Source organism: Camelus dromedarius, chromosome 3 (assembly GCF_036321535.1).
Source record: "Camelus dromedarius isolate mCamDro1 chromosome 3, mCamDro1.pat, whole genome shotgun sequence".
Taxonomy (NCBI): domain Eukaryota; kingdom Metazoa; phylum Chordata; class Mammalia; order Artiodactyla; family Camelidae; genus Camelus; species Camelus dromedarius.
In genome coordinates, this window is record NC_087438.1 from 507,723 (window position 1) to 525,895 (window position 18,173).

General features: G+C 50.8%; 1 protein-coding gene across 4 annotated transcripts; it reads left to right on the top strand.

Moving 5' to 3' along the window:
- The first annotated feature begins 55 nt into the window (after window positions 1-55).
- Window positions 56-17,714, top strand: TRIP13 (thyroid hormone receptor interactor 13). Of its 4 annotated transcripts, none has more exons than XM_031442455.2 (14): window positions 56-295; window positions 1,068-1,233; window positions 5,366-5,495; window positions 6,192-6,247; window positions 6,934-7,024; window positions 8,108-8,180; window positions 10,780-10,843; window positions 11,615-11,701; window positions 11,919-12,025; window positions 13,005-13,158; window positions 15,173-15,285; window positions 16,478-16,547; window positions 16,851-16,970; window positions 17,475-17,714. In XM_031442455.2, exons 1-13 carry the CDS (start codon window positions 204-206, stop codon window positions 16,944-16,946), a joined length of 1,299 nt encoding a protein of 432 aa, XP_031298315.1. In that variant the 5' UTR covers window positions 56-203; the 3' UTR covers window positions 16,947-16,970; window positions 17,475-17,714. The 4 variants fall into 4 exon arrangements, with proteins under 4 accessions (XP_031298315.1, XP_031298306.1, XP_031298299.1 ...); XM_031442446.2 differs by having other exon boundaries at window positions 17,436-17,572; XM_031442439.2 differs by having other exon boundaries at window positions 95-295; window positions 16,771-16,970.
- The last annotated feature ends 459 nt before the right edge of the window (window positions 17,715-18,173 follow it).

Here is an 18,173-nt window from a genome sequence, read left to right on the forward strand (position 1 = left end):
CGCGGCCGGAAGTGGCCCCGCCCGCCGGCGCCAGCGCTTCCGGGTCAAGGGGCGGCTTGCCGAGCGCGGCAGGTTCGAAGCTCGGGCGCGGCCGGCGGGCTGAGGCGGCGGTGGCGGCAGCGGTGGCAGCGGTGTGGGGTGAGAGGCGGCGGCGGCCACGCTCCGGCCGGGCCCCCGGGGCTCCCGGCGGCGGCGGCGGCGCCATGGACGAGGCCGTGGGCGACCTGAAGCAGGCGCTGTCCTGCGTGGCCGACGCACCGACTGTCCATGTGGAGGTGCACCAGCGGAGCGGGAGGTGAGCGCGGCCCCGGCCCGGGCCTGGTCCCCACCCTGAGCCCGACCCCGACCTGGCCGGACCTGCCCCGGGCCTAGTCCGCTCCCCGAGCCCCGCCTGACCTGACAGGACCCGACCCACCCGGCCCAGGAAAGCCGGGCGCTTGGACGGCCTCTCCCGGGAGCTCTAAGTGCGGGGACCGTCCGTGGCCCCCCGCCCTGAGCCCCCTCGGCTGCCGGCGGTGGGGCGTGGGACTGGCCCCCGACGCAGTCCAAGGGCTGCAGGGTAGCGGCTGGCCTTGAGCGGGAGCAGGAGGGCCGGGGTTGACCGGAGGGCAGCGGCGGCCGGAGGCGCCAGGCTGAAAGCGGGCTCCGCTGGCGGGGAGTTGGCCAGATGCAGACGCCTGACGGCCGCGGTGCGGGTTCGGTGCGGGTTCGTTCCCTCCTGGGTCACAGCGAGCACGCTTCCTGCTGCTCAGAGCGCCCGCCGTGTGCGGGGCGCTGTCCCCAGCAGGCCAGGCGGGTTGACCACCCCTCAGCGGCACCCAGCGAGCACCAGCTCCAGCTGTCGCCTGCTGCCTTCTGCTGGAGGCTGAGGACAGAGACTCGAGGCAGCTCCCGGTCAGCCGTGCGGCTGCCCGCGGGGGCCGACCGGGTTCCGGCCCCAGGCTGGCCCACTCGGCCCACACCCTTAACTGCTGCACTTTCTCACCTGTGCTCTGGAGTTTTAGACACTTACTACTAAAATGTGCTTTACTTTAAACCTGATTTATGTGTTTCGTTTGTTTTCCTAGCACTGCAAAAAAAGAAGATATAAAGCTGAGTGTCAGAAAGCTACTCAACAGACATAACATCGTGTTTGGTGATTACACGTGGACTGAGTTTGATGAGCCTTTTCTGACCAGAAATGTGCAGTCTGTGTCTATTGTTGACACAGAGCTGAAGGTTAAAGACTCGCAGGTAACTTACTGATTCTCAGTGCCAGGAAACAGCCAGCCCCTAGCTGGTCACAAAGTCGGCACCGTGGTCGTGTGCTTGCTGTTTGGTAGTGTGTTGTCAGAAACTGGTTGGCTCATCTGTTGGTTTGGCCTCAGACAGGTCCTGGCTGTCAGTCAGGAGCCAGGTGCTGGAGAAGACGTGGCCCTGCTGTCAGGATGCTCTTGGTGCAGAAGGAGACAGACCAGAAACTGAGACTGGGAGTGCACCACGATGAAGCAGTGGGCCATGCTAATGAGGCCTCTGTGCCTTCTCTCTTCTCTCAGTCAACAGCTGTTTGTGGGGTGCTCAGCGTGTGTCAGGACCTTCAGAGTTCTGGGGGCTCTTCGTCTAGTCCAGCGTATAGACTGTGTCACCCACCGCCTTACCGAGACTGTGTCAGGTGGGGGGGAGTTAAGACGAGTCTTGTGTGAGAGGCTGAGTGTGACCCAGAATGGCTGCCTCAGGAGGACGCATCACTTATACCTGTACAATTCCTGCCTTACAACAAATCATTTTGGAAGAATTGTTTTGGCGCTAAAATTTGCTGATGAGGTGGGCCTCCCCATTCTTCTGTTAGGACTGATGTTTGTGGCATTGTCAGAGTTTTTCACCCTGAAATCCGATGCCACAGTACTCAATTTTGGCCAGCCTGAAGGGAGCAGGAGAGCCTTCCTACGCTCTTGCAGAAGGGCAGGTCCGCACAGCCTAACTGGAGGTCGTGGGTGTTGGCCACTAAACCTAACCAGGAATGTGAGAGAACTGTACACTGAGAACTATAAAACATTGTATAACTGAATCATTTTGAAGCTAATACATTATTGTAAATCAATTATAGTTCAATTAAAAAAAACTTAAAGATAAAAAATTAGATATTAATGGTCGAAAATAAAGATTATATAGTATTAAAAAGAAGTTGTTAGATTGGACGAAAAGACTTACTTTATTTCAAATTTAAGATTAGCTTATTTTAAAATGTTTATTCTTTCCTCCCCTTTTGGGACTCAGAGTCCTTTCTATGAATGTCTCTGAAGATGAGACATACTTGTAGAAGTATCACTATTAGAGTAAAATAATAACTCTGTAAACGACAAAAGAGTTAAAAATGACCGGTTAAAGATCTGATTAGAATGCAATGGAAAAGAAATTAGGTTGTTTTTATGACACACAACACTTTAAGATAATGACTAGAATTATGATCGATAACATTATACCAGGACAGGTTTCCAGGAATGTCACCCTAAGCATAGTTATGTGGGTTTATTTCTGGGCTCTCTATTCTGTTCCATTGACCTGTGTATCTGTTTTTGTGCCAATATTAGGCTGTTTTGATTACTGTAGCTACGTAGTATTTGAAGTCTGGGAGGGTTATGCCTCCAGCTTTGTTCTTTTTCCTCAGGATTGCTTTGGCAATTTTGGGTCTTTTGTTGGTTCCTTACAAACTTTAGGATTACTTATTCTAGTTCTGTGAAAAACGTCATGGGTACTTTGATAGGAATCATGTTAAATCTGTAGGTTGCTTTGGGTTTATGGCCATTTTAACAGTATTTTTCCAACCCAAGAGTAGGGATACTTTCCAGTTCTCTGAATCGTCTTCTGTTTCCTTTATCAGTGTTTTATTGTTCTCAGCATATAGGTTTTTCACCTCCTTGGTTAGGTTTATTCCTAGGTATTTTTTTGGATGCAGTTTTAAACAGGGTTTTTTTGTCTTTTACTTTCTCTTCTGATAGTTCACTGTTAGAGCAAAGAAGTTCTGTATATTAATCTTGTGTCCTGCTACCTTATTGAATTCATTTATTCTAATAATTTTTCTGTGGAATCTTTAGGATTTTCTACATAGAGTATCAAGTCACTTTCATATAATGGCAATTTTACCTCTTTCCTTCCAATCTGGATACCTTTTGTTTCTTTCTCATCTGGTTGCTGTGGCTAGGACTTCCAATGCTATGTTGAATAGAAGTGGGGAGGGTGGGCATCCTTGTCTTGCTCTAGAATTTAGTGGGCAGGCTTTCAGCTTTTCACCATTGAGTATTATATTGGCTATGGGTTTGTCATAAATGGCTTTTACCATGTTGAGATATGTTCCTTCTATACCCGCTTTGGTGAGAGTTTTTATCATAAATGGATGTTCAATTTTATCAAATGCTTTTTCTGCATCTTTTGAGATGGTCATGTGGCTTTCATCTTGTCCTTGTTGACGTGGTGTATCACTTTGATTTGCACATGTTGAACCATTTTTGTGACCTGGAATGAATCCAACTTGATCATGGTGTGTGATCCTCTTTATGTGTTGTTGGATTCAGTTTGGTAATATTTTGTTGAGGATTTTTGCATCTATATTCATCAGAAATATTGGCCTGTAAGTTTTTTTGTAGTGTCTTTGTCTACTTTTGGTATCAGGATGGTGATGGCTTCACAGAATGACTTCAGGAGTCTTCCCTCCTCTTCAGTCTTTTGGAAGAGTTTGAGAAGGATGGGTATAAGTTACTTTTTGTATGTTTGGTAGAATTCCCCAGGGAAGCCATCTGGTCTGGACTTTCCTTTTCAGAGAGGTTGTTTGTTTGTTTATTTTTTAAATAGATCCTTTTCCACTTCTAGTGATTGGTCTGTTCAAATGATCTGTTTCTTTTTGATTCAGTTTTGGCAGGCTGTATGTTTCTAGAAACGTGTCCCTTTCCTCTAGGTTGTCCATTTTTTTTGGCATGAAACTATTCATAGTATTTTCTTAGGGTCTTTTGTATTTCTGTGGTATCAGTTGTTATTTCTCCTTTTTCATTTATTTCTTTATTTGGGTCCTCTCTCTTCTTGATAATCCTGGCTGGAGGTTTGTTGATTTTGTTTATCCTTGTGAAAAACCAGCCCTTTGTTTTATAGATTTTTCTATTTTTTTTAATCTATTGTATTTATTTCCCCTCTGTTCTTTGTTATTTTCATCCTTCTGCTGACTTTAGGTTTTGTCTGTTCTTTGTCTAGTTCTTTTAGGTGGTAGATTAGGTGGTTTGAGGTTTTTCTTGTTTTTTGAGGGAGACATCACTATGAACTTCCCTCTTAAGACTGCTTTTGTTGCATCCCACAGATTTTGTATGATTGTGTTTTCATTGTTGTTTGTCTTGATATTTTTTACTTCCTCTTTGATTTTATTGTTGACTTATTGATTTTTTAGTAGCATGTTGTTTAGTCTCCATGTGATCATTTTTTCCTCATTTTTCTTTCTGCGGTTGATTTCTAGTTTCATGCCATTGTGGTCAGAAAAGATACTCGAAATAATTTCTATCCTCTTAAATTTGCTGAGGCTTATTTTGTGTCCTAGTATGTGGCCTATCCTAAAGTTTGTTCCCATGTGCACTTGAAAGGAATGTGTATTCTGTTTCTTTTGGTTGTAGTGTCCTAGAGATCTCAATTAAGCCCAACTGTTCTCTTGTGTCTTTTAGGATTTCTGTTGCCGTATTGATGTTCTGTCTAGAAAATGTGTCCATTGATGTCAGTGGGGTGTTAAAATCTACTATTATTGAATGCCCATCAATTTCTCCCTTTACGTCTGTTAGTATTTTATGTATTAGGTAATCCTTTACTGGGTGCATATGTTACCAAGTGTAATGTCTTCTTGTATTGATCCTTTTATTGTTATGTTGTGTTCTTCTTTGTTATTCCTTATGGACTTTGTTTTAAAGTCTGTTTTGTCTAATATGAGTATTGCTACCCATGCTTTCTTGTCATTTCCATTTCCATGAAGTATCTTTTTTTCCATCCCCTCACTGTGTATCCCTTAAGTGGGTCTCTTGTAGGTTCTTGTTTTATTATCCAGTCTGCCACTCCATGTCTTTTGATTGGAGCATTTAGTCCATTGACATTTAAAGTAACTATTAATAAGTATGTATTTATTGTCATTTTAAACCTTGTTTTCCAGTAGATTTTATATTAATTCTTTGTTCCTTTCTTCTTTTTGTTTTTCCTTTTGTGATTTAATGGTTTTCTTTTGTATTATGCTTGAGTTCCTTTCTTTTTGGTTTTTTTGAATTTATTGGATAGCTCCTAATTTTTATAGCTAGAATTTAAAAGTGAGTTATCTTCAATTTATGTAGATTTATTTGGTTTTTTCTTCTCATTCTCATCACAGCCCATTGATTTGAGCGCATGCACTATTGCACTTCACATCTTCCAGCTAAATGAAGATGGCCCCAGCAGTGAAAATTTGGAGGAAGAGACAGAAAATATAATTGCAGCAAATCATTGGGTTCTGCCTGCAGGTACCTGTGACATTAACAGTAGGTGGAGCATGCCAAATATGGGGGGGGGTCAGAAGATGGCACACACCTTGGACTTGCCAAGAAGATTTGTCTGTCTGTTTTATAGGATTTTAGGGCATTTTATCTGTTATGAACTGGAAAGTATATCGCAAAAGAAGAGAGATTTCCAATATAAGACCATTTGGGTGGGTCACTCATTGAGAATTACAGTGGTGCCCTTCTTTCCTGCCCAGTTGGTCAGTCCTGCGGGCCCACTCCTTCCTCCTTCTCAATGCTTCTCCATGAACTTTGCCAATGGGTTCTAGCAGACAGAATCCTGGGATTAATTCAGTCATCAAGTTTTATGCTTGGCATCCTAACATGTAGACTAGACCTGCCACTCTGCCTTGCCCAAGTGTTAGCTTGTGGGGAGGCTGGTGGGTCTAGGGTGTGTGCTTGTGTCCAGGTGCAGGTCCACAAGGACAGCTGTGCATAATAATACGATGGAAAGGTCACTCCTCTACTGAGTCACATGTGACTATCATTTATTTTACATCTTTAATTTTAAGAACAATTTAAAAAATTTGAAATCCCTGTGACCAGCATCTTAGACTACCACACATGGAGCAGTGGGGAGCATCAGCGGCTCAGGGCAGCCCTGACCAGTAGGGGCAAGGCTTGCTTTCCTAAAGTTAGGTTTTTGTTTTTTTCTCTCAGCTGAATTCCATGGGCTTTGGGACAGCCTGGTGTATGATGTGGAAGTCAAATCTCATGTGAGTTGCGCTTTTTTCCCAAAAGGCCCCATTATTTGAAGTAGAATCATTATTGTGCTGCTCTCTGGCACACTTGACTCAGATGGACTTCTGGGAATGCTGCTTACTAGCAGCCCGTGTCCTGATGTCTGTCCTCTGGGATTGCTTCCGAGTGGAGCTGGTCTCTGGGGAGTTCCCGAGGGAGAAGGGGGAGGGTTCAGAGTGTGAAGACCCCTTGCGCTGGGTCACACTCTTAGGAACCCACAGTGCCAAGGGGTGGACAGAGCAGGTGGGCAGGTCTGAGCAAGTTCCACCATGTCTGAACCCCCTCCAAGGGGAAGGGTCCTTCTGCACACTAGGGGGACACTAGAAGTCTGTCCCCACCGCCCTGCTCCACCCCAGGCCACTTGGGGCCGCCACAGCTGACTGCAGAGCCCGGCTGCTGTTCTTTAGTGAACGAGCCATGTGCTCGTCCACTGCCGTGTCGTCCCAGAGGAAGGAGCTTGCTTTTACTTGGTGTGTCCCTCAGTTGTTTTGTTGGTTAGGATTTTAAATAAAAGTGACCTTACAATAGTACCGGGGTCCGGCCGGTGTCTGGTGCTGGCAGTCTTGGAGGACCTCCGTCCCCTCTGCTCACTTAGGGCACGTGTAGTGGGAGCCTTGGCTTTCCTCATACCTTTATCTGAATTTTTCCTTTCTTCACTCAGCTCCTCGATTATGTGATGACAACGTTACTGTTTTCAGACAAGAATGTCGACAGCAACCTCATCACCTGGAACCGGGTGGTGCTGCTTCACGGTAAAGCGTCCAGGTTTCACGTGGCGAGAGAAGCTGCACAAAATCAGACTTTTGCTTGGACCTTTGTCCTTCTGTGAGGAGCTGTAGCTCCTCTTACGGTGGACTCAGAATTGCCCTAGAACATTCTCCCCTGTGAAGCCTACTGGGCTCACGCTCTCTGGGCTTTGGTTACTTGACCCTTCATTTGGCTGCCACCTGATTATGCCTTGTGACTTTTTATACTATTATTAAACTTTCAAGTAACTGCCTGTTTCCCCAGCTGGTCATAGACTCCTGAAGGTAGCAGTCACCTCATATTTCTCTGTGACATCCTTAGAGCTTCACTAGATAGGTAGTAAGCCGCAAAGGCCACACTTTATAGAACCCTGTCTGGTTCTTGGGGAACAGTACCTTTTTGTTTTTTCTTTAAGTCCCCAGAGAGAAAGGAATTGAGAGACAACCCAAAGATTGTAGGCTTGTATACAATTTTAAGAGAGTAGTTAGTGTCTTTTAAATAACATATACGCTGGCAAGTTGTCTTAATACCAGGGTCAGAGTAGACAATCAACATGTTTTAATTAGTGTGATGAATTATTTTCCATTTAGAATTGGTTGCATATTTTCTCTTGAATTATGAAAAACACTTGCAGAAAGTCAGCATTCCCTCTTGGGTGCATTTTCCACACGGGTCACCCGGGTCCTGCAAGACCTTGTTCTGAGTGACACACACGTGGGGCAAGAAGCTGTTTAGTGGGGCACTGGCCCTCCTGCCCTCCCTGTTTAGTGTGGGCTTTGGCCCATGTGTAAGCAGCTGTAGTGAAAGATGGTGGCCCATGGGCTTCAGAAGTAGCAGACATCCTGGTGGTCATTGAGAAGAGCGCTTGACCATTGAAAGGTGGATTTTCATAATCATTGGGTTTCGTAGAGGACATGGGGCATAAGTGAAGATTCAGACCAGGAAGCCAGAGGGCCTGCGGACAGGAGCACACTGCTGGTGTTTCCTCATCTGCCTGTTTCATATTCTATTGGTGATGCAACTGTTACTCTGTGGGAAGCCTGGGAGAGCACTGACTTAAAACCACATTTGCTCACATCTTCTTACAGGTCCTCCAGGAACTGGAAAAACGTCCCTGTGTAAAGCTTTAGCCCAGAAGTTGACCATTAGACTCTCAAGCAGGTAACTTCAGTAATTGGAGGGAGAAGATGGCCGAAATGGGATTGCTTTGCTCTTCAACTGAGTATTTCAGTTTTCCACAGAAGCTGTTTTTACTTTTTAACCTTTTTGCATGAATAGTGAGTCCCCCTCTTTCAAAAAAATTAGCGAATTCCTCTGTACTCAGCATAGTCTCGAGTTACTATGTCAGCCTTTCTAAACGTGTTTGAGACCTGCTTTATGACTGCATGGCCTCTCCTGGTGGCTGTCCCATGTTCGCTTAGAATACCGTGTCTCCGCCCTTGTCGAGGGATGTTCCAGGGACGTCAGCTCAGGGTGCTCGGTGTCCACGCAGACCCCCGGTCTGCTGGTGTGCCGCTGTGGAAGGGCATCCGAGCCTTCAGTGCTGCGTCCGCTTCTCCTTAAGTCCTGTCAGTTGTGGGCTTCACGGTTTCATCACATTTAAAAACTATTTGGCCCTTATCTCTTCAGCTAATCCCCTGCTTTCTGCCGCCTTGTCTGGGGGCCCACTTACTCCCATGTTAGACGGCCTGACCGTGTCCCACAGGCCACTGATGTGCTCTTTTGTGTTTTCAGGGTTTTGAAAGTTTCTGTGTTTCATTTTGTATAGCTTTCTGCAGTACCTGGCCTGCTTTTAATTCTGTTCAGTGTAATTTTCATCTCTGACAGTGTACTTTTCTTCTCTGGAGGTTCCATTTGGTTCCTTTTATACTTAGATTTCTCATCTCATTATGTTCTTGTTAAAATGCTTGAGGAAGTGTGTGATAGCTGTTTTATGCTCCTGTCTGCTCCTTCCATCACCATCACGCCTGAGTCTTTTTTTTCTGGTTTTGGGTCAGGTGTTTCTGCTTCCTGACATGTCAGGTAGATTTTGACTAAACATTGTGACTTGAAGCATCTGGATTCTCTTTATTTAACGGCTGCTGAGTTTTGTTCTGCTTTTGCACTTTGGTTACTGATGCTTCAGTGTGATCCTTTCGAGGTTTGTTCTTAAGCTTTGTCAGAAGGGTCTTGGTGTAGTCTAGTCTCACTTCACAGGTGGGGTCTCAGTTCCCTCCACCGTGGCCATCGGGGCCTCGAACGCTCCCGACCTGTGAATTCCAGGGTTTCCCGATTCACACACCTGAGTGTCCAGTAAAGATTCGGGGCCCCAGGATGGTTTCCGGAGATTTATTCCTGTGTGTCTCCCTACCTGGAACTCTGCTTTGTGGCCTCCAGACACCTCAGGCTCCTGAACTCTGACCTCTGACCCCTCGCTCAGCATGACGGCTGTGCTCTTCCTGGGTACCCTCCAGGGTCACGGTTGGAAGGTGCTCTAGGCAGAAAGTCAGGGCAGTTGTGCCCTCATTTCTCTTCTCTTGGGGTCCCGGTCCTCCAACGCCTGTTGTCCACCTACCTCAGGCACTGTTTCGTTTGTTCTGCCCACTCTGAGTTTGTTAAGGCAGAGGGTAAATCTGCTACCTGTTAATCCATATGAGTTTAGAAGAGAAAATCCTATGAGATACACTTATAAATACCTTTTTTTTTTTTTCCAAAAATGGCTTGTAAGTAGGGAAACTGCTTTATTTCAATCCTTCATGCACGGTAACTTGGCCTTTGTCTTGACATATTGAAATGCATCTGTGTTTAAAGATCTCTAGGGCCAGTTTCCTAAAACACCAGAGAGTGAAGATGTTATATTACGGGAAATAAGACTTTTTCCAGTACAAGAAAGTGGAAATGTGTATTTTGTGGCAAAAAGAAACCTTAGCAAGTCTTGTTGCCCACTTTAGTTAATGATCCAAATGTTTAATACTTAATTTTGTCTAACATTCAGCACAGTCTGCATTTGTTAGGTGGTCTAGCCCCCCCCCCGCCCCCTCTTGTAAATAGAGTTAGTAAATGGTCTTTTTCAATTGCAAAACCAGTGATGCTTTCTGGAAGCAGTTACGTGTTTCCTGTGGGCTTTTGACGTGAAAGAGAAGAGGACCTGGGAGTCGGCTCTCCCCTGCCTCTGTCTCCTGCTTGATTTTAGGAAGAGCTCAGTGCGTCCAGGCCTCTCGCCGCCCCGTGGGTGCCTGGTGGTGAGTGCTGGCTGCAGTCAGTGTGTGTGCAGGCCAGCTTCTGGCCCTCTGAGCCCTCCAGAGCTCTAGGCTTGCAGGAAGTGATCTCGTGCTAGAAAACAAATCGTCGCATTCCTGAGGGTCTTGTGGAAGGAAGGGGAAATGTTCAGCTCTGACCAAAACACTTCTGGTGCTTTTGCTTCGTTTGCTGTATTGATACCCATGATGCTTTTTAAACATAGAAATGTAAATTACAGGTGCATTAAAAATTAGAGGGATTTTATTCCTGCTTTAATTCAAATGAAAATGCTGTTCAGTTTGAGGAATTTAATTTGCTCCAACTAGAACTATCGATGTCGATGCATCTTGTTGGTTTTCCGTGATTATTCTAGTGTGCTGGTTGCTAGGGACCTCAGTCGCATGATCCCTTTAACCAAGTGTCATTCTCACCCTGCTGGACATTTGAGAGATGTCACGTTGAAGAGGCAGAGGCAGCTGCCGCCCAGGATGCTGTGGGGCTGACTTGTCACAGTTTCCCTGACTCTCTTCTGCTGTCTTAGGTACCGGTACGGCCAGTTAATTGAAATAAACAGCCACAGCCTCTTTTCTAAGTGGTTTTCAGAAGTAAGTATTAATATCAGTTCTAATTCTCTGCATCGTCAACCGCGTAGTTGAAAGGTCATCCTGTAGATGAGGCAAATTTTGTCCTCCCAGAGCTTTAGGAGGGAAATAAGTAGAAACAGGAAAGTGAACAAGGGGCTGACTTTGTGGTCAGAGGAAAGTTCCAGAGCTACGCAGTAACTTGGAAATAGTCTGAGCCCCGAGAGGACCCTCTGCCAGTCCCATCCAGACCTTTGACTGGGATAGGCACTCAGTGCTATCTGAGGAGAAAGGGATCTGCACCCCTCAGCTGAGCATGCCCTCGGGGCCCTGAGCCTCATTTGCCATCCGTAAACCAAAGGGCTCGGACCAGGTGATGTCACACCCTTACCTCTGAAGGGCCCTGCCCCGCGCCCATGTCAGGAGGTCCCCAGGTGGATGGTGAGTGGGGACAGGGAGGGCCCGGGAGGGGTGCACCTGGCCAGTTTGCACGTTGGCATGTGTGACCATGCCGTCCTGGTCATGCGGAAAGCTGGGAAGGGAAGATGGGAAGACACCCAGGTGAGCTGAGGCGCAAGTCGTCCAAACCTTGCAGCCCAACGCCAGGGGAGGCCGTCTGGGTTCTCTACAGACCTGGCTTCTCTGGCTCCGGGAGTTTTCTGAGGGGCCTTCAGGAGACTGTGGGCTTGTGGGGCCACCTGGGGTCAGTGAAGCCAGGTGAGGGCAGAGAGCACACGTGTGCTCCAGGCAGCTTGGTGAGTGCACGTCGACAACAAAAGAGTGTTTTGCTTCCAGAGTGGCAAGCTGGTGACTAGGATGTTCCAGAAGATTCAGGACTTGATTGATGATAAAGATGCTCTGGTGTTTGTGCTGATTGACGAGGTAGGTGTGTTTGGACTCTAAACCTGTGGCTGGAGGGAGCTCAAGACAGGGTGACACCACCAGCCCTATGGGCTGCAGCCTTTTCAGGCTCCGTGTCCTGCAGTCCTTGCCCTCGGCCCCCTCACACCAGGCTCCCAGCACAGGTGGGCACGTGCACACCCACACATGTGTTCATCCTCAGGCTCAGCTGACTGTGCCCCATTGCCCCTCCCCACAGGTGGAGAGCCTCACGGCCGCCCGAAATGCCTGCAGGGCGGGCACCGAGCCTTCAGATGCCATCCGCGTGGTCAACGCTGTCTTGACCCAGATCGATCAGATTAAAAGGTAGCGCCCTGATCCGACGGCTTGTGGGAGACGCCCGGGCTCCTCTCGCCCGCACACCCAGCTTTCCTAGCCAAGAACACATCTGGAGTTGGGTGTTGGCTCTGTTGCTTCCATGTTTGAGGCAGCATGTGCTAAATGCACTTTTTAGAAATCAAGTGCATTTTACTTTATTAAAGTATTTAAAGTGTAAAATGAAACTTGGGTGTGGGGAAAACGCACACCTGCCGAGAAGTATAGAACGAAGTGTCCAGCGTTAGTACCAACACAACCCGTCCCTCTGCTTGTCCTTGGTGGGGCCAGATTTTGTGTCTCTGCAGCCCAGTCCTGCAGGTCCAGGGCCTGTGGTCAGGTGCCCATAGCTGATCTGCTCTAGGGGTGGCTCCCACCAACCTGACTCCCGGGGAGGTGATGGACAAGCGAGAACCCCCATCTGTTCTGTGCCGCGCTCCAGCACACCCTCTGCCAGCTCTGAGTGAGCCGGCCGGACAGTAGTGGCTCTCTCGTGGAGTCTGGGCGCTAGAGACTGGAGAGCAGCAGGCGGACGGCATAAGTAGTTGCTATTCACAGCGTGTTGGGGTGATGGGAGCTGCATGATGGGCTGTCGTGTGGCCATGCCCAGGCGGGGTGTGGGTGCAGGGGGTTCAGGAGACGAGGCAGTCAGGGATGCTGACAGAGGTGAGGGCTTCACTGTGGGTGAAGGAGGTGGGGAGCTGTCGAGCAGGGGTCTGGGGTCTGGGAGAGCTTTCCAGGAGGCAGGGCATCAACCAGAGCAAGGCCCGGAGGGTCTGCTGTGCTGCAGCCAGGAAGACCTGGCAGGACCAGGGGTCAGGCAGGAACTCAGGGTGTGGGAGTGTGGCCGGCTGAGGGGCGCTGGCTGAACGCCTGGGACCCGGGCGGCCCTCTGTCCTGACACCCTCTGTCAGGTCAGGTGTGGTGGCATCCGGGGCAGGGGTGACTGGCCCTCACTCTCTGCCTGCAGGCACTCCAACGTGGTGATCCTGACCACCTCCAACATCACGGAGAGGATCGACGTGGCCTTCGTGGACAGGGCAGACATCAGGCAGTACATTGGGCCGCCCTCTGCAGCAGCCATCTTCAAAATCTACCTCTCCTGCGTGGAAGAGCTGATGAAGGTGCCTTGATTTCTTTTTTCCTCTCTCCTAATCGATTAGATTCCCCAAATTTTCTTAATTCACCAACGTAGTTTAAAATACTTGGCTCTAATACGGAATGAAGTGCTCCAGTGTGGCATCAGCTGTCTTGATAGGCTGGACATTGCTGCTGTTGTACCTCACAGGTTGAGCTGATAGCTGAAATCGTGGCCGCTGACTCAGTTTTGCTCTTTTGAGACAAAATGATCCTCATGATTGTTTGAGCTGCCAGTCTGTGGATGACGAGTGGGGGGTGCGGGCACTCCTGGTCCTCACGGCCTTTGCAAGTAGCCTGCTCTCTGGCCTCCATTTCCTCCCCTGAAAGGAGGAGAAGGATGGTGGTCCTGGTCCACGGGGTTGTCCTGACTGGTGGTGACAGCTCACAGGGCGGTCACGGGACTAGGAGGTCACAGCTCACAGGGAGGTCACTGGACTGGGGGTCACAGCTCACAGGGCGGTCACTGGACTTGGGGGGGGTCACAGCTCACAGGACAGTCACTGGACTGGGGGGGTCACAGCTCACAGGACGGTCACTGGACTGGGGGTCACAGCTCACAGGACGGTCACTGGACTGGGGGTCACAGCTCACAGGGCGGTCACTGGACTTGGGGGGGGTCACAGCTCACAGGACAGTCACTGGACTGGGGGGGTCACAGCTCACAGGACGGTCACTGGACTGGGGGTCACAGCTCACAGGACGGTCACTGGACTGGGGGTCACAGCTCACAGGGTGGTCACTGGACTGGGGGGGGTCACAGCTCACAGGACAGTCACCGGCCTGGGGGGGGTCACAGCTCACAGGGCAGTTGTCGGCTTCAGTGTTGGTGTCTCTGTGGCCCCATGTTCTGGCAGCGTCAAGGGCACAGTGGCAGTGACTCAGTCACTTCACAGTCTGTGGGCTCCCACATCCTTGCAAGGATGACAGCCTCTGTTGGGGGAAGGAGCTAGTCTCAGCCCAGGGTGCACTGCCCTGGCGTGCACGCCGCGTCCTGCTTTCCTGTGCCATGGAGAGAAGGGTGGGGCTGGCGGAGCTCTGACGTGATCGGCGGAGATGTTGTAGCGCCGCGCCCGCTGGGGGCGCCAGGCCTCCCCTCCACGCCGCGCACTGTGCTGCGCCTAGAGGGTGTGCTGAGCGGGAGCCATGCATGCAGGCTTCACCTGGCAGCTGAGCGCGTGGGGTGGGGTCGTTTCTCAGTCTGACGGTTTATAGGGAATTAGACAGCAGGATGTCTTGGTGGAGGCTGGCCGGTCCTGAAGACTGTCGGCCTGTGACTGTGGCCCATGTTCTGCCGGGGCCTGCCGGATGGCTTGTGTCACGAGAGGGGCCGTGAGGGCTGTCCGGGGAGGCTGCAGAGGCCTGAGGAGTGTCACTGAGTCAGATGGGAGGTCAGAAGTCCCCTGGCACAAACCCTGTTGCTTAGTTTTCCTTGCAACCATCACCAAACCTAAACAGGTACAGAGAAGGCTGCTCCTTCCTCCTCCTCTCCTGGCTCCTGAGCCCACAGCTGTGCTGGATGCATCAGTAGTGGGCAGCATGGGCACCCGGGAGGGCGTCCAGCGTGCAGACACGTGGTCTGTGAGGTGAACTCGAAGACCCGGGTCCGTGTCAGCTGGAGGCTTTCGGTCCCCCAAGTAAGAATCTGAACTGGACAGCAGTGAACAGAGACCCTCCTTGAGAGGCTGGCCAGGTCCCGGCTCCAGGGCCCTCTGCCCGTCCTGAGTTGTGACACGTCACTGGAGCTGGTTACCAGCCCGTGCTCAGTGCTGATCTCCTCCTTGCCTGGCTTGTGGTTTGGGCCGCGCGGAAGAGGCTGAGATGCTGTGTTTCTGAGATGCGTTTTGCTCTCCGCATTCTTATCTCTGTTGGAAGCAGCCGCTGGGGTGGAGGTGAGAGCCTGCAGGTCCAGCAGCCCTGTTTGCTTTTCTGAGGCGTGACGAGACGTGTACTTGCCTGCTGAGTGCTGTCCCTGTGGCTGACACGCCCCTGTCCCCACAGTGTCAGATCATATACCCCCGCCAGCAGCTGCTGACCCTCCGTGAGCTGGAGATGATCGGGTTCATCGAGAACAACGTGTCCAAGCTGAGCCTCCTCCTGAGCGAGATCTCGAGGTGTGTGCGGGGCGCCCTCAGTCACTGGGAGGAGCCGTTTGCCTTGGCATCGGGGAGCTGTGACTGCCCATGGCAGCGGGGGTGGTTAGGGGTCACATGACAGGGCTTGGATCCCAGGGCGTCACACACGCATCGAAAGCGCCTGACCTCCAACCCTGCACTCCTGGACCGGAGGGCAGAGGTCAGCACCCTCCCAGAGGTACTGGTGGACAATGAAAAAGTGCCAGCTTGTGTCTGAGAAGATGGGCGTTCAGAGTAAGGCCCTCATGCTGCATTAGGCAGTGTTTGTTAAATTTTTACAAATTGGCAAGAAAGGAAAATGGAATCTTGTAGGGGCGGGTGTAGCTCAGCGGTAGAGGTGCACGCTCAGCGCGCGCGAGGTCCTGGCTTCCATCTCCGGTACCTCCATTAAGTAAATAAATGAACAAACAAACAACAAACAAATAAAAACAAAGTAAATAAGACTAATTACCCCTGCCCCAAAAAAAGTGTGAAGAAAAAAACCAAGTTAAAAAAAAAGCTCATTAGAAACGGAAGCTGTTGCTTTGATAAGCAGAGTAAACAGTTAAACAGTTAGGGCAGGAGCTTGGTGCTTTGGGGAAGAGGAAAGTGTTTGGTCCTGCTGCCTGGACACAGAGAGACATGTGAGCACCAGGAACCCCAGGTGCATGAGCTCGAGGCCCAGGCTGGTGGCACTTTCAGGCTCTCAGGTGTCCTTGTGATCCACAGGTGGGGAAGGGAAGGCCTGAAATGGAGCAGAGCCTCGAAAGACAGTTAGAATTTGGATAAACTGGAGAGAATTCAGGAAGACCGCGGGCGTTGTGTGTGCGGGTGACCTCAGGTGGTGATGCTGGCGGGAGGGGGGGCCTCAGAGGTACTGTCTGTTGAAGAGATTTAAAGTTATTGTGGTGGGACAGAGGACAGCGGTTCAGAGACTTGTGCAAAAATTCTTCGAGACGTTGAACCAGCCTGGTTTCTTGGGGAACCCAAGTGCCAGCTGGGTACCCACCTCATCCTGTGCCGTGCACGGTGTCAGGGCAGCGAGGAGCCTGTCCCTCCTGGAGCAGTGGCTGAGGCCTGCGGGATACCAGCCCCCCTGTGAGGGGCTGTCAGGGAGGGACATCAGGGACTAGTCACGACACGTGTGGCTGTCCGTGTGGTGTTGACATCCCCAAGCTGGTTACGTTCACAGGAAGAGCGAAGGCCTCAGCGGTCGGGTCCTGAGAAAACTCCCTTTCCTGGCGCACGCGCTGTACATTCAGGTGAGCCCCCGGCCGCCCTCTGCTCTGGGCCCTGCTTCACCACCGCCTCTTCTGTCCGGCGGGATGTGGCCTCACTGAGGCCCCCTTGCCACCGTTGGGGCTTTGCCTCATTTCATTGTTTCTAACGTGATGGGCTCCTCAGGCCGCGGGAGGCAGGGCCGGGTGCCTGCCCACGTCCTTTGGCACATCGAGGGCTCACGTCCAGGCCTCCCTGCCTCCTCAGGTGCTCGCGCTGGGTGGGTGGGTGCTGCCCGGCGGCCCCGCCGAGCGCCAGGACCTCCGCGATGCCACCTGTCTTTCCAGGCCCCCACCGTCACCATCGAGGGCTTCCTCCAGGCCCTGTCTCTGGCAGTGGACAAGCAGTTTGAGGAGAGAAAGAAGCTCTCCTCCTGCATGTGACCCGAGTTCCCGCCCACGTTCTCGGTGAGCTCACAGCTAGGAAGCAGCATGGCTTCCCTCCGGCCCGGCCGCCCTGGGGGCCTCCGAGCCCACGGCTGGGGCCCGCAGGCTGGACACCCGCAGGCCGGGGCGCTCGCGGAGCGTGCTGTATTCTCATAGTTCTAAGTGCACGTCAGCAGACGAGCAGCCTGTCGTTCTGCTGTTTCGAGAGAGGATCACCGAGCTCTCTGTGGAGGACTGTCCCGGATCCTGCCTCCGTGATTGGACCCAGAGTGCTGACAGGTTTTGCTTAGGAAAGATGGCTGATGTCAGGTTTACGCGAGCAGAGGGGAGACTGTGTCGTCCCAGATAAGAGCGTGATCACGGTGTTGAAGCCGTGCACGTCCCGCCAGACAGGGCGTTGGCCCTTCCTCCTGTGAGCGTGTGTGTTCAGTGCAGACGTTTTGGGGGCTGTCTGATGAATAAGAAAAGCCCGTTCCTGTGTTACAGAAATCGAGGAACAAATTCTAGGTCAAGTGTTCTCCGCAGGAAGCAGACGCGGTGCTGTTTGTGGGAGAGCTGCGGCTGGCCTGGGGCGGCCTCCCTGGCAGCCAGCGCGGGAGCATCACGGGGACACCCCGACTTGTTTGTTCAGTGACGGCGGTCTCGGCTCAAATGAAGATGCACCTCGACGGGTGTAGAATAAACTGGTCGATAACTGGTGTGCTCTGCAGAATGTTGTTTTGCTTTTATCTCATGGCAAAATAAATTCCGTATTAGTGTTGTGTACACATTTTTCAAAGAACGTGTTAGTGTTTGTTATAGAACTTTTTAAGTATTAAAATTTTTTCCCCAGAGTTTTCAGTTTGATTCTCTTATCTCTCCCAAGTGCTTTGAGCTTTATTTAAAAATTGCTCACACAGTTACTGACTTTAGCATTTTAAGCCTTGAGGTGTAGTGCATCCGGAAGTGACTGTGCAGCCCTGGGGGGCCAGGGTTGGGTACAGGCAGGGAGGACCCGAGGTCCCAAGCCTGGGCCGACAGCCGGCCTTGGCTCCAGTCGGATCCAGGACTGGAGCGACTCCTGCCTTGGAGTCCAGAGCCTGGCTCTGTGGCTTCCTCAGGACCTGGACTGAATTAAGCTGAAAGCGGGGTCTGTGGGCACCGGGGTCAAGGAGAGGGGCGGTGCTCCAGGGTTGGGGCTGGACGGGGCGAGGATCCTGAGCAACTTGGTTTCGCAGGGTTGCT

Coding starts and splice junctions, on each gene's coding strand:
- TRIP13 (XM_031442433.2), top strand. CDS start 204: ATGGACGAGGCCGTGGGCGACCTGAAGCAGGCGCTGTCCTGCGTGGCC. Junction 10,844..11,614: donor TTTCTAAGTGGTTTTCAGAA/GTAAGTATTAAT, acceptor TTTTGCTTCCAG/AGTGGCAAGCTGGTGACTAG. Junction 13,159..15,172: donor GCGTGGAAGAGCTGATGAAG/GTGCCTTGATTT, acceptor CTGTCCCCACAG/TGTCAGATCATATACCCCCG.